Source organism: Cheilinus undulatus, linkage group 20, assembly GCF_018320785.1.
Source record: "Cheilinus undulatus linkage group 20, ASM1832078v1, whole genome shotgun sequence".
Lineage (NCBI taxonomy): Eukaryota > Metazoa > Chordata > Actinopteri > Labriformes > Labridae > Cheilinus > Cheilinus undulatus.
In genome coordinates this window covers 18,120,161-18,134,158 of record NC_054884.1, presented here as the reverse complement: position 1 = coordinate 18,134,158, position 13,998 = coordinate 18,120,161, and the positions used below count along the sequence as shown (strand labels likewise).

At 39.6% G+C, this 13,998-nt stretch overlaps 1 protein-coding gene across 1 annotated transcript in view; it reads left to right on the top strand.

Moving 5' to 3' along the window:
• taok2b (TAO kinase 2b) overlaps nt 1–12,536 on the top strand; it is a 47,992-nt gene extending 35,456 nt beyond the window's left edge. The window contains exons 18-20 of the mRNA XM_041815664.1: nt 2,675–2,887; nt 6,551–6,733; nt 9,484–12,536. Coding sequence (XP_041671598.1) covers nt 2,675–2,887; nt 6,551–6,733; nt 9,484–10,422 — 1,335 coding nt within the window. The 3' untranslated portion in view covers nt 10,423–12,536. The remainder of the gene's footprint in view (nt 1–2,674; nt 2,888–6,550; nt 6,734–9,483) is intronic.
• Nucleotides 12,537–13,998: the final 1,462 nt, after the last annotated feature.

Sequence of the window (13,998 nt, the reverse complement as noted above, 5' to 3'; positions counted from 1 at the left end):
CAAATATGTAAGTTTCCTGCCAGCCTTTAAAAAAAATCTTCACCAGAAATTCCATGAAAATTCCTCAAAATTTCCAAACAATTTCTTAAGAGTTTACAAGTAAATATTCTCAAAATACCATTGAAATTTTGCAAAACAAATTTACAAATGTTTACAAATAAATTCCACAGTTTCCAATGAAAATACCCAAAATTTTAGATGAAGTCCCTGTAATACTTAAAATCAAACCCTACAAAATGCTCCTCCTCACCCCCTCTACACACACAGAATCTTTTTTTAATTCTTGAAAATTTTGAAGTAACATTCAAAGCAAATAACTTAAACTTCTACGGAAATTCTGGACACATATCTAAAAAATTTTGAATAGCAGAATTAAATTATCTTTTAAGAAAGCCAAAATGTCATAAGTCAGCAGCAACCAGGCTGAAAACTGCTGTGCACTCATTTGTTAAGACCTAAAGAAAAAGATTTCATTTCAATCTCTGAAAGACAAGGCATTTTTAATCAGATAATTCTGACTCAAAATAGCTTTGAACTGAATGTATTACCAGATTGAGCTCCTATGTTTGTTCCCCAAATATCTGCAAAAGAAACTGAGCATATACAATCGCTGCTCGCTTTATAGGGTACACCTGTTCAACTGAGCATTCACGCAAGTGTCAAATCAGCCAGGCACATGGGAGCAACTAATGCATTTAGTAGACTTGGTCATGATGATGCACTGAAGTTCAAACTGAGCTTCAGAATGGCAAAAAAGGTGATCCTGATTTGAATGTTGGAGCAGAAACTAAGACTCATCAAACCAGGCAACATTTCATAAACCGTTGGGAATTGTAGCCTCAGTTTCCTGTTCTTAGCTTACAGGAGGGGCACCTGGTGTCATCTTCTGCTGCTGTAGTCCATCTGCTTCCAGGTTTGACATGTGTGTTCAGAAATGCTCTCTGTACACTTCAGCTGTAACAAGGGATTGCCCTCCTCTGACCTCAGACATCACTAAGGCATTCTGGCCCAGAGAAATGCCACTCAAGGGATGTTTTCTTCGTTTTGGACTGGAGATGTATGTGCATGAATATCCCAGTAGATCAATAGTTTGTGAAATACTCAGACCAGCTGTCTAGCACCAACAACTAGGGTATGTTCAAAAGTACTTAGATCCCCGTTCTTCTTTGTCCCAATGCTTAGTTTGTACCTCAGTAGATCATCTTGGCCATGTCTACCATGCCTGAATGCTCTGGCTGTCATGTGATTTGATATTTGTATTATGGAGCAATTGAATAGGTGTACCCAATAAAGTGGCTAGTTAGTGTCTTCATCTATTACTTAAACATTAAAGTGAAACTAAAGCTTCAGACCATTTTTAGCTGAAAGTACTGTACTATATATTCAAGACAGTCTGGCTGCAGATGGTACATCTCTGACGGCCTCTCACAGAGCGTTAAAGTGAGACACCATCTCTGTCAGAATGGAAGTGCCTTAATTTGACAGTATAATGTATTTCCAGCTCTACATTTTTTTAAATTTAACTTTATTCATAACAAGAACTGGCGGTCATAACTTCATGAACCTACCACTTTGGCAACATAACAAACTAAGCAACATTTCTTAGATAAAATAGAAAAAAAAGGCCAGATGTCCAATCCTGGGTTAAATTATGTAGACCCATTTTAGCAGTTACATCAATGGTGATTGCTTTAGCTTCGCTAGCACAAGCTAAAGATAACATACCTATGCTAGCTACGTGATTACCATCAACACATAGGCCAGGGTAGCTAAGTTAGCTTAAGCAACATGAACTTAAGCAAATGTAGCTAAAGCTAACGTATATAACATAGTATGCATAGCTCCCTTAGCTTCATAAGCTGCGTAAGCTTCATAGATAACATAGCTACTTTGTGAGCCGAGATTTAGCTGCATTAGCTATGTAGCTAACATTGCTACATAGCTGCTTTGTGACTCTTGCTTTAACTTTATTATCTATACAGCTATGTTATCTACGCAGCTCATGGAGCTTTGTTAGCTACATTTGCTACGATGTGTTCGAATGTTTTCATGGACTATGAGCTTTTTTCCTGTAAGCAGACTGTTGACTCGGCTTCATTAAACATTCTGTAATCAGGTTTTATATCCTAACCAATACTCTAACCCTAAACAGAAGTTTGATTAGATTTTATTCAGAAATTTCAGCATGTTTTGTCATTCTGACAGTGATGGTATCTCACAGGAATGGTCTGGTAGGGGGGCTGTCAGATATGTATGTTCTGCAGCCAGACCCCTCTGTATATTGGCATTTACTGGTGTTGTTGAATAATTTAGGTCAGACTCTCAACATCTGAGCACAAAGTTAAAATCGTACAACTTGTGTAAGAAAAGTGCATTTGGACTGCCCTCTACAGGTTGAAAGAAGGCTACTGCAGCTGAATTTTTCTGTTGGCTGAGCTGGCACCATTTGACATCACCAGCCACTTCAGAACCCAGTTACTCATTAATATTTATTTTAAACATGGTGCTTTTAGTTGGCTGTTTCATTTAAATGCATGATATTGTCATGAATTATTCTTAAGGTGTTCTAAAGGCATTTTCTAAATTCCAGGCTAGTTGTACCACAGTATTTATTTATATAAGATCTAAGAGCTCATTAGCCAAGCTGCCTGCATCTCTCTTGTCTCTCCTCCAGTCCAAAGAGCTGCAGATCAAGCGTCAGTTCCAGGACACGTGTAAGATCCAGACCCGTCAGTACAAGGCTCTGAGGAACCACTTGCTGGAGAACACACCCAAATCGGACCACAAGGCCGTGCTGAAGCGTCTGAAGGATGAGCAGACCCGTAAGCTGGCCATCCTGGCTGAGCAGTATGACCACTCCATCAATGACATGCTGTCCACACAGGCTGTGAGTAAGGCAAGAGACGTCGTTCACTTCACACTCGCACCACACCACCACTGCTGTGCACGGCCCGGGGGCTGTCCTGCCTGCCCGTCCGTCTGCCTTCCTGTCTCCTCGCCAACGAGCCTCCTCCTGCTCCCCCAGTGTTTATCTCCACCTAAACCCACCTTTACCTGTTTTATACTGAATGATGTCCACCGTCCTGTTTCCCCGACAAAGTTCTGTGCAAGTCCTCTCCAACACATTAAGACACTTTATATGTCAAGCACATCAACGCTTTAGCTCTCAGAGATCAGAATTAATCAATGAGTAGTAAAAGTAGTAAATATCTACAACTCAAATACAGAACAAGCATAACACAGTGTGTCAGATAAAGTGCTAAACTCCCAAAAGTTTTTTGATGAATCATACTAAGGCAGGGGGATACTTTTAAGTGAAAATAAAACCTACATATAAAATCATCAAAGGAATAAGTGGTATAATTTGTCAAAGGGGTTGTCAAAATCAGCACAGACTTCAATTTCAGGAAAAATGTTGTTTTTAGTCCTTCAAATGTTGCATAATAAAAGCTACATGACCCTCAGGTGGATTTCCCCTTTAAAACTAACCCGGATTATCGTCCAATCTTTCATATCATGTTACATGACCTACAATACAGTATTGACAGATTTAACACGACCTCCACATGACAATGAGAGTGACCTGAGTTACTCTGATGGATTGTTTTTAAATTATGGTGGAGGGTGGAGCTGGAAAACAAGGATTAATGTTTTTTCTTGTACCTGAAGGGATGGTGATCTGATTGTTTTTCAGAACAATACACAAGGACCTTTATTTTTTCACATACTCTGACACACATTCACAGGAATGTTTTTCTTGGGAGATTTGATTTTTTACCTCCTACGTCCCAGGACATTGGGTTCCCTGCACCATTACTCTTAATTTTGCTGAACTTAGACCTGTTAGCCTTGTTTGTGGGCACTTTATCGGCCATCTTGTGATCACAAAAGCACATTACAATTATCAGCGTCCATTCAAAATGACCACAATTCTAACCAAAATGCTCTAAACCCACTCCCAACAAAAAACGATTTTTTTAGTATTTATGCTTGTAGTTTGATATGCTTGCAAATTTGAGAAGATTTATCAGCAGTAACAAGTTACAACACCACTAAACAGGACGTACTTGTATGAGGACAATGAGACTATTCACTAGTGTAAAAATGATAAAATATAGCTAAGGCAGATTTTGAAAAAGAAAATGGTTTACTAGTAAAAGTCAGTGTAAATGCTTATTGCATGTGGTACAAATTAGTCTACATTGATTTCATTTGTATGGGATACATTTCCAGGGCTAACAATGGTGGATTAACAGTGTCAAATAATCCAACAATGAAGAGAATTTTACTCAGAATGGAGTCAAAATCACACTTGGGAGATCAAATCAACTCAGAAATGTTTAATGAGATATCAACCACCCAGTTTTTGCTGTTTCAGGATGTGATGTGGAATCAGTCTCTCGTTACGTTTGACTGTGTAGTCAACAGAGGTGGAAAAGTACATGAATATTGTACTCAAGTAAGTACAGTTAATATTTGGATCTACTTAGCTAAATATAAGCTATTTCATTAAGACCTACTTTCTTAATCTGAACATTTTGAAACATTTTCCTCTGTTGAGATGACATGAACACAAAATACTGAGTCATCACAACATTTACACTTCTAGCAGCGGTGGAAAGATTCAAATTACATTTATTCAAATTACTGCAATTGAACAGTTGTTTAGTGCACTTCTATTTTTTTAGTACATTTTTAAATTGGTACTTTTACTTCTACTTGAGTAGGTTTTAACCAGAGTAACTACACTTTTACTTTTCCACCTGTTGACTACAAAGTAGCACATAGTGAGAAAAAGATTCCACATCACATCCCAAGTGAACTGAGTGAAGTTATCCACTGAGTTAGTTTGTTTATTTTTTTCCAGTGGAGACTCACCTTAACTCAGATTTTCAAGAGTTACTGCAGCTCTGTCATACAGTAAAATATTTAACACTTCAAGTGTTTCAGGAGGTTAACTATATGTAGTGTGGACCAAAACAGGCTATTTTACAGTGGTAGATTTAAGTTAAATTAACACTGTCAGCTTTGCTGTGTATTTTACTTTAAGTAAAGATGATGTTTCACAGTACAACTCCCCCATAGGGTCTCAGTACTTAAACTGTAAAGTAATTGATTTTTACATTAACTTGAGTAGATTTATAGATCTGTACTTTTACTTTGACTTAAGTAAATTTTAACCAGAGTCACTGACCTTTTACTTGAGTACAATAGTTATGTACTTTTTCCACCTCTGACCTCTAGTATAATGACAATTAACCAAAAGTTACCATGACTGTTTTTACAGTGCAAATAACAATCCAGCTTTAAAGATTTAAATACGTTTTTATAATAGATAACTATTATTTAAGTAGGTGAATAACATCATTTAATGAGTGAGTGAAGTTATTCCAGCGCTACTTTGGATGATCCTGCTTTTAAAAGTCAGCCTCTTATACATGACTCTTGACTCTTTCCTCGCCCTTTGACAATAGGACTCTTACACTCACTAATCTCAGGCTTTTAAATGATTGAAACATACTACAGAGCGGATGGGACGTAATAAACCATCTTTCCCCATCAGTGACATAACCTACTGTGCTACTTTTAATTACCTCTCATGGCAGCGAGCCATGTAAGCTCAGTAAGCCAAATCCCTGCTGCCCTTGTTTGTCCGCACATCACCTCCTGCTGTGCTTAAAGTCTCTTTTGGGAAGGTTTCCAACTTGCTGATTAAACTCCATGCCCTGGTCAGAGAAAAAAAAATATTTACATGAAGATGCTTTTGTTGAAAACAGGTTGAATCTGTTTCCTGGAGCAAGTTAAATGATTTTAAACATTTACCTTAAAACATTTAATAAAAGTCCCTCTAAATTTAAGGTGCTGTCTCTTTTTTGCTGCACGTTTTAACAAACAAAGGCAAGGCTCACTTAGAGATGTCTCTTCATTTAGTGTTGTATTAGTTTGTAGCACAAAAATAAGGAGGAAAATCAGAAATACTACAGAGCAGGCTGGCGCAGATGGGCTGTCTTAGTAAGCGCTGTTTCATTGTTCATACATATACAATACTTTCTGATGTAAATCAACATTTCTGTGGGCCTTTCTATCTTTGCTGTGAACATTTTTTGTCTGAAAACTTTTAAAGGCCTGCCATTTTTACACCAAAAAATCAAAGCAAGGTCATTTTAAAAACAGAATTAAATAAAAAATGTGGCTAACAATTAAAATTTGAAGAACTTTTTAGACTTTTTAAAGTTATAAATTAAGTTTAGCTCTCCTGTAGAGTTTCTGTCATGTTTACTTTATTCTAACATTAACATTGTTTTTTTGTTTCACTTAAATAAAGCAGATGATAATGATCAAATTCCACTAACCTTTAAAAAGATCAAAACTGTTTTATAAAACCTCAGTATCTCACGCTCCTGATCCTCTCCTTTTCTCTCTTGTCTATCTCATTTTTTCTATGTTTTTCTGAATCTTTCTCTCCCCTCAACACTAAAGCAAAATTTCTCGCCTTACCATCGTGCCAAACCCGTTTCTCATCACCCTACCTCTCTTTTCTGCCCCATAGCTGCGATTGGATGAGACCCAGGAGGCGGAGTACAAGGTGCTGCGGATGCAGCTGCAGCAGGAGCTGGAGCTGCTCAACGCCTACCAGAGCAAGATCAAGATCCACACGGACACCCAGCATGAGAGGGAGGTCAAGGACCTGGAGCAGAGGGTGTCCATCCGCCGCGCACTGCTGGAGCAGAGGGTTAGAGGCCTTTAGCTATCACTCCTATCAATGCAAAGCTCTTTAAAAAGGGGAAAACATCAGGTGAGTTTGAGGAAGCCAGTTAGGGGAGACGGAGAGGATGGTGAAGCTGGAGAATATTGAATAAGGATGTACAGCACCTGTTAGCTTTAGCATCGTTAGCATAGATATAACTTTTTCCTATCTTACATTTAAGTAGACTGAAAAGTTTTCTATTAGTGGTCCTTCTCAGCACAAAGTCTAGAGCTTTCTTTGTGATGAATAATAGGGCCTCTCAAAAAATAAAAGGGACCCGTTCATTTTATAAAAAAACAAATCAGATTTAAGATGGTTTGCAGAATTTCTGCACCAAAATATCTACATTACTTTAAAAATTGACCATTCCTATGTTACATACAGTGCTTAACAAATTTATTAGACCACCACCCTCTTTAACCCAAATGATATTTTTAATGCTAAAATATAATTATTATTGTTATCCATGAATTTTCAAATATACTGATTTACAAAAAAACTGAAAAAATAGTAAAGCACATTATTATTTCTCGATTAATCTGTCAAATTATAGTTATTTACTTGCATTCCTGAACAGAAAAATTAGTTTTAGTGGTTGAATGCTATGCTTGATTAATTTCTGACTTCTCAGAGAAGCCCAGTGAGCCGGCTCAAATTTGGGTATAAAAGGGTGAATTCAGTTTGAAATTCCTCATTCCTGTTCAAAATGGTAAAACGTGTAGAGCTCACTGAAAATGAAAGAGTTCATGATGCAGCCTTACTTTGAGTGGTGGTCTGATAAATTTGTTAAGCACTGTATTTTAATTGAGATATATTTTACTTACAGTATCTCAGATATCTCCTAAAAATTTCAGACAGAGAAATACTCAATTTTATACTTGTAATGGGACGTGTCTTGTCATGGAGACCGTCATAGGTTATGAGTTCAGTTGCCCAATCTCACCTCTGTAACATGGATCCCCCCACATAAAGCATTTCTCAGGGCTGCCCATCTCTACGATCTCCTTCTCAGTACTGCTTCATTTGTTTAGAGAAGTGGACATCACAAGCAGGAATTTAACTAGATTTCACTAATATTCCGAGTTTTGGCACACTGCACTGTTAAGAGTTTCAAGTCAAGCCCATTTTAAAAACTCAGTTGACTAAAATGCTGCAGACTTATGACAATTATGGATATATGAAATATGAGTAAGAAGGCAATAAAACAGTAAAAAAATGTGAAAATGCAAGAAGAAACTTAGTAAATAAGGCCATAGAATGCAAAGAACTTCTATTAAAAGCCAGTTAAAACAGGTGAGTCTTAAGCAAAGAGTTAAAGTTTTCAGTAGATTTAGCAGTACTTTAATTTTTTAGGTAAACTGTTCTATATAAATTCTATTTTTTTCCTCAATAATGTTTACTTTTTTCCAGATCCTCTTTATTTTTTTTTAATTTTTAATGTGGCCCTAATTCCCCATCCTACTTGTGCCACATCAATTAATCTTCTTCAATGAATTCAGGTCCAAGTTAACAGAAAAGTTGAGATCAAAACTTGATTTTTTGATGTAAAGAGAAGCACATTCCTTGGTCAGGTTGGGTGTTTAGGAAGGGTGGTTACATGCAAATCACATAAAGAGTAGGTGCTGGGATGTTCAAAGACAGCTGCAGAAAAAGAAAAATCCGCCCACTCACTCCTCCGTCAAGGAGGTTATGTGATCAGCAGGGTTTGTTAGTTGCTTTGTTAGTTAGTTAGTTTGTTAGCAACATAACTTGAAAAGTTATGGACAGATTTTGATGAATTTTTCAGGAAATGTCAGAAATGGCATAAGGAAACACTGATTAGATTTTGGGAGTGATCCGGATCCCCATCTGGATCCAGGAATTTTTGAAAGGATTCTGTACTATTGGGAGATAATGGCGGAGGTCTGCACTCTCCGAGTGCTTTTCTAGTTATTATTATTATTTTTTAGCGGGTCAGACTTTGGATTTTTAGGTGATGATTTTTAAAACATTTGGGGCCACATTCATGTGTATAGATTTTTGACACCAGTAGACGCCATGACTGCAGGTGTGGTCAAACATTGAGAAACAACCCAGGGTGAAAAAAAACCCAATACAAACGTACATACATAAAACAATCAAATATAAAATACTGTAAAATACAGCTCAAGATAAACCGTTTATTTTTTTAAAGACAAATTAACAGCTTATACCTCAGCCCTTAAACTCATTTTAATTTTGTTTAATGTTTCTGAGATCATAGCACAAATTGTTTTTGACATTTCTGTCTTCATTTTGAGTTTTTCCTATAAACAGGAAAGAAAATCAGTTGAAATTGGAAATTGGGTTTGGTCTGATAAAAACCAGTCCAAACTCTACAGACAAAAAAGATGTAAACAGAGAGAAGCCACATAGATGTATGAGTGAAATTTAGGTATTGTGTTATATCTTTTACATTTGTTTGTTTTTTAAAGTTTTTTTTTTACCTTGGTGTTTTGAATATTTGACCACTTCTGTAATCATAACTTCATGTATATACAGGTGTGGCTGTCATCACCTGAACAAGACCTCTGGTTGAAGCCATGTGATTTATGAGTCTTTTTTGTCACTGAGTGAGTGCGAGGGAACAAAATATGAAACCTCTGGATGTCCCAGAGCTTCTTTGCTGAACAAAAATCCCAGCTACAGAAAATGTTTGAGTGCTTTTCATAAAATAAGACAGTGTGTTCATGGCTGTTGTCCTGTTGTTTTCCTAGATCGAGGAAGAGATGTTGTCCCTTCAGAATGAGCGCTCTGAACGTATCCGCACCCTCCTGGAGCGACAGGCCAGCGAGATCGAATCCTTCGACTCTGAGAGTATGCGTCTGGGCTTCAGTAACATGGCTCTGTCAGGCATCCCCAGCGAGGCCTACCCCATGCAGGGTTACTCCAATGCCCCGCCCCCTGGCTCCCGGTCTGCCGGCCACTGGAGCCACGGCCTCCACCCCCAGAACGCCCCTCAGCAGCAGCACTCTCGCCGCAGCCACAACAGCAGCAGCAGCAGTGGCATCAGCAGCGGCGCCAGCGACCGCCGCAGCGAGTCCTCCTCCTCCTCTCACGGCCTGGGACTGGCCCTGGGACTGGGGCGAGACAGCAGGGAGGTGCACCACTCCTCCCGCTCCTCTGCCTCCTCTTCCTCCTCCTCTTCCTCCTCTTCCTCCCACCACCAGCGCCACCATCTGCCCCAGCACTACCACCACCAGAGCACGCCCCAGCTATACCGTGAGCGCGAGCGGGATAGGGACCGCGACAGGGAGCGGGAGAAGGAGAGGGAGCGGGAGTGGGCTGGAGTGCGGGGCTCCGGCGGCGACCTGGCCCACCCACACCCCCTGCCCTTCTCCCATCACCTCCCCTCACGCTCCTCCTCCCAGTCCCTGGCCATGCTACCTCCCCCACCGCCTGCTCCTCCCTCCATCTCTGGCCCATCCTCCTCGTCCTCATCCTCCTCCTCCTCGCAGGGGGCGATCTACGGCGGTGGAGGTCTGGGCGTACGTGGCGCCCCCAGCCTGATGGCCCTGAGAAACAGCCCCCAGCCTTTAAGGAGGACGGCGTCCGGCGGGGGGCCTGGAGGAGCAGGGGGCAGTGACGGCGTCTTGAGCAGAAGCACCTCAGTCACTTCACACATCTCCAACGGCTCCCATCTCTCCTACTCGTAGACGGGCGTAGGAGGAGGAGGAGAGAGGGAGGTGATTTAGGAAGGTAGCTATCTCAGGCTGCATCTCAACACTCTCAGCTTGTCTCCTCGCCCATTTATTGGGCTGATCTGGACTTTAAGATTAGCGAGAGTTCAGAGGATGATGGGACAAAGAGTGGTTAAAGCGACAGTGTTGAGATGCATCCTGCCTCTTTAGACTCAGGGTGGCTTGAGAGGTTTTGTCCCATTCTCACAGGTGTAAACATAGGAGGGAGGAATGTAACCACCTGTGAAACCACTGGATTTAGGTGATGCTAGATTACAAAAAGAGATGCTTTGTGTTCAGTGTTTTTATCTTTGTATAGGAAGCGTGAAAGGAGCGACCTTTTTTACCTCCCAGAGCTGCAGGAAGAGAGATGGCAGCCGTGTCTTCTTCTATGATGTTCTACGCAGGAATGGAGAAAGATGAAGGACAGAAGGGAGGAGAAAAGAGGAAGAAAACATGTTTTTTTGCATTGTGTATGTTCTTGTATGTAGTCGGTAGTGATGAGAATATATCTAGCAAGCACTCTTAAGTTCTGCTCCAGAGAGAGGAAAGGGGAGAATCTAAAAACATGGCTGGCTTCAGTCCCCAGCTCCTGCTGACACTTTTTATTGATTTACAACAGCTGTTGATTTTTTTTTCTACTAAGTGTACTAAAAAAAACACAAAAACAAATAGCTTGGAACGTCACCAATGCCTTTAAGGGGTTCTTAAAGGGATGACCTGCCATCAAAGTTTTTATTTGATGACTTCGAGATGATTTAAAAAATACACCGAATGTTTTTAAAGGCGAAAGACTCTGTTCAAACAATGCAGCCGGGATGAGGAGAAATGTTTGTGGACATGTACAAATACAAAAAAAGAAAAAAGCTTTCCAGCATTCATGACATATTGAGTATCTAAACAAACATAGGTGTCTATGGGAGTCACTCCAATGCATGAGATAGATGTATAAAAAAAAAACATTTGTAAACATGACCAAACACATTTGAAATGTACCGTACCTGTCCAAGTTTCACTGGCATTTAAGATCACTCTTCCCACACTTTTTGATCTCTACTGTACATATTTATGGGAATATGAAAACAAAAAACACATCATTGGTTTTATAGAGTAACAAAGATAATGATAGTAATTTTGATATATTCAAATGAGTATCGGATTCAAGATTTAGAGGCGGGAAACTCCAACTGCATTTTCTATAGGTGTCAATATTACCATAACTAATCCTGATGTTATTGTTGTTGTGATCATGTTCACAAAGGGCCCACTTCTGACTGTAAAAAACTATGATAAAAACTGTTGCATTGTCAGGTATGGTGTGTGTTCAAGGCATTAATGATTATTAATAAGGGGTTGTTATTAATAATTGTTAATTATTTATGTATGTATGTGTCGAGCGGTAAAGTCTGGTTATATTGCCACTTTTTTTAAGACAAAAAAAAATTTAAAGGACACCCCACATGAACTCTGACCTCCTCTGGACTCTTAAAGAGAAAAATAATGATTTTACAATTGGGCACTGGAATGTAAATGCTGGTTTTCCTTTTTTTATTTATTCTTACTTTAGGGGTTTTAAAGCAGTACCTCTCACAGGAATCATGGGAGAAAAGAGAGATGTGCACAGTCGTTGATAATCTGTGGGAAGAAGGTGAAGAAGAGGAAGGACGGGCGTCGACTGAGCTGCTGTGAACACACAGCAGCAGTGACCGCAGCAGCCCGTCCTCAGCTAATGGCACCAATCAGTATTTCCTTGTGCACATGAAGCTCCTGAAGGCTCCCTCTTTTTGAGTCACTTACTTGACGGGATCAAAAACAACTTTTTTTTTTTTTAAGAAAACACAAAAAAAAAGATAATCACCCTGCTGTTTGTATGACTCAGAAACACCAGCTCAAGACAATTCCCTGTATAACCTACTACTTTATGCTTGGTTGAAATCTCAGTGCATGCATGAAACTCCTTATATAAACTAAGACTGGCGGGTTCGGGGACGGCCTTCGTGTTGGGGAAGTCAGTGTGGTAGTGTGTTTAGACGGGCTGTTGTCTGTGTCCGAGCAGGCGGGCTCACCTCCTGCCCGGTTTAAACTTGAAGACGAAGACGCAACGCAGACTCCACTGTGTTTTGCAGAGTTTTCGGGGGGAGAGGGAGGGTGGGCGTGGAAGAGGGCGAGGTTGGGTGGGGGAGGCTGGGAGGGTGAAATCCTTATTAAATATTCAAATCAAGCAATTTAAAGCTTGAGGAGGAAAAGGGCAAAGGGTCTGAACACATGTATTGGAAAAGAAGTGGGGTGCTTTAAAAAGTAATTTAAAAAAGATAATAAATTGATATTAACACATTAACTGGTCTTGATTTGATGGATTTGCCTTACATCAAGGGGTGTCCAAACTTTTTCCATTGAGGGCCACATGCTAAATTATAAGGATGGCGGTACTGCTTTCATATACCTCACCTTTAGAATATTAAAGTTGGCTAAACCAATCCAGTGTAGGTCAAGATATAGTTAGTGATTGGATATGCTTAAATGACTAGTCAATGACTGACAAGGCAAATAGCCAATCATCTTAAGGACCGACCAGATTTAAGGGGATCTCTGGTAAGCCCTGGCACATCGATAAATTCTCCTGGTCACGATGTTTGTTTACAAAACTGGCATGGCAGCACTGACTAGTGCTGAAACCAAGCAGTTCACTACAGTCAAGCACAAGCTTCTAGTTCTAATGTGGTCCATATTTAATTTTACTGGTAGAAATTGCTGCAGGACAATTAAAATGGGTCACATTTGGTCTCCAGGCCATAGTTTGGACACCCCTGCCCTACATTTTCTTGGAGGTCCTTTCACAAAATGTGCCATCCATTGCTAAAAGTGTGAAAGAGGTGCATCGTTGTCATGTGGCCTCCCTGTAATAACTTTGGGACCCCCCTTAAAGGGCATGGGCTCCACTTTGGGAACCTTTGGATTAAGCCATGGCCATCACTGAAATGATCATCTCTAAATCCATGAAGGCTTTTTTTTCTCACAAAAGGTCTTAAAAGAAACTTCTAGTTTATAAATGAGGGTATAGGCTTGTATTTTTATGAATCTGAACATCCTCTGATTTTTGACTTAGTAACAAAATAATCCATATTGCACAAGAACATTTGTTGAATTTTCTAAGCTTTATGGACCGAATGATCAAAACAAAAAAACGATCAATCAAAACTATCATTAGTTTTAGAATTGTTATCAAAAGATCATCACAATTTTATTTTCCAAGTTGATCAAATAATAATGTGACATAAAATGTCACCAAAAAAGTCCCAAAACTATGGAGGCCCTATGGGGACATGGGCAGAAAAAATACAATTCAAAGAAAGTTTCAGGTCCACATGGAAAACTTCCTTGTATGCAACAAAAGCTATCCCGTGAACATGAAAAGTTTTGCACGCTCACAAAACGTCTTATGTGGGCACAAGATAATTCCCAGTATACATGAGAAAACATCATCAGTGAATGGTTAAAATCAGAGGATCAGACCCCTTTGTGGGGGTCAAGTCCTTTACCAATTTTGACTTA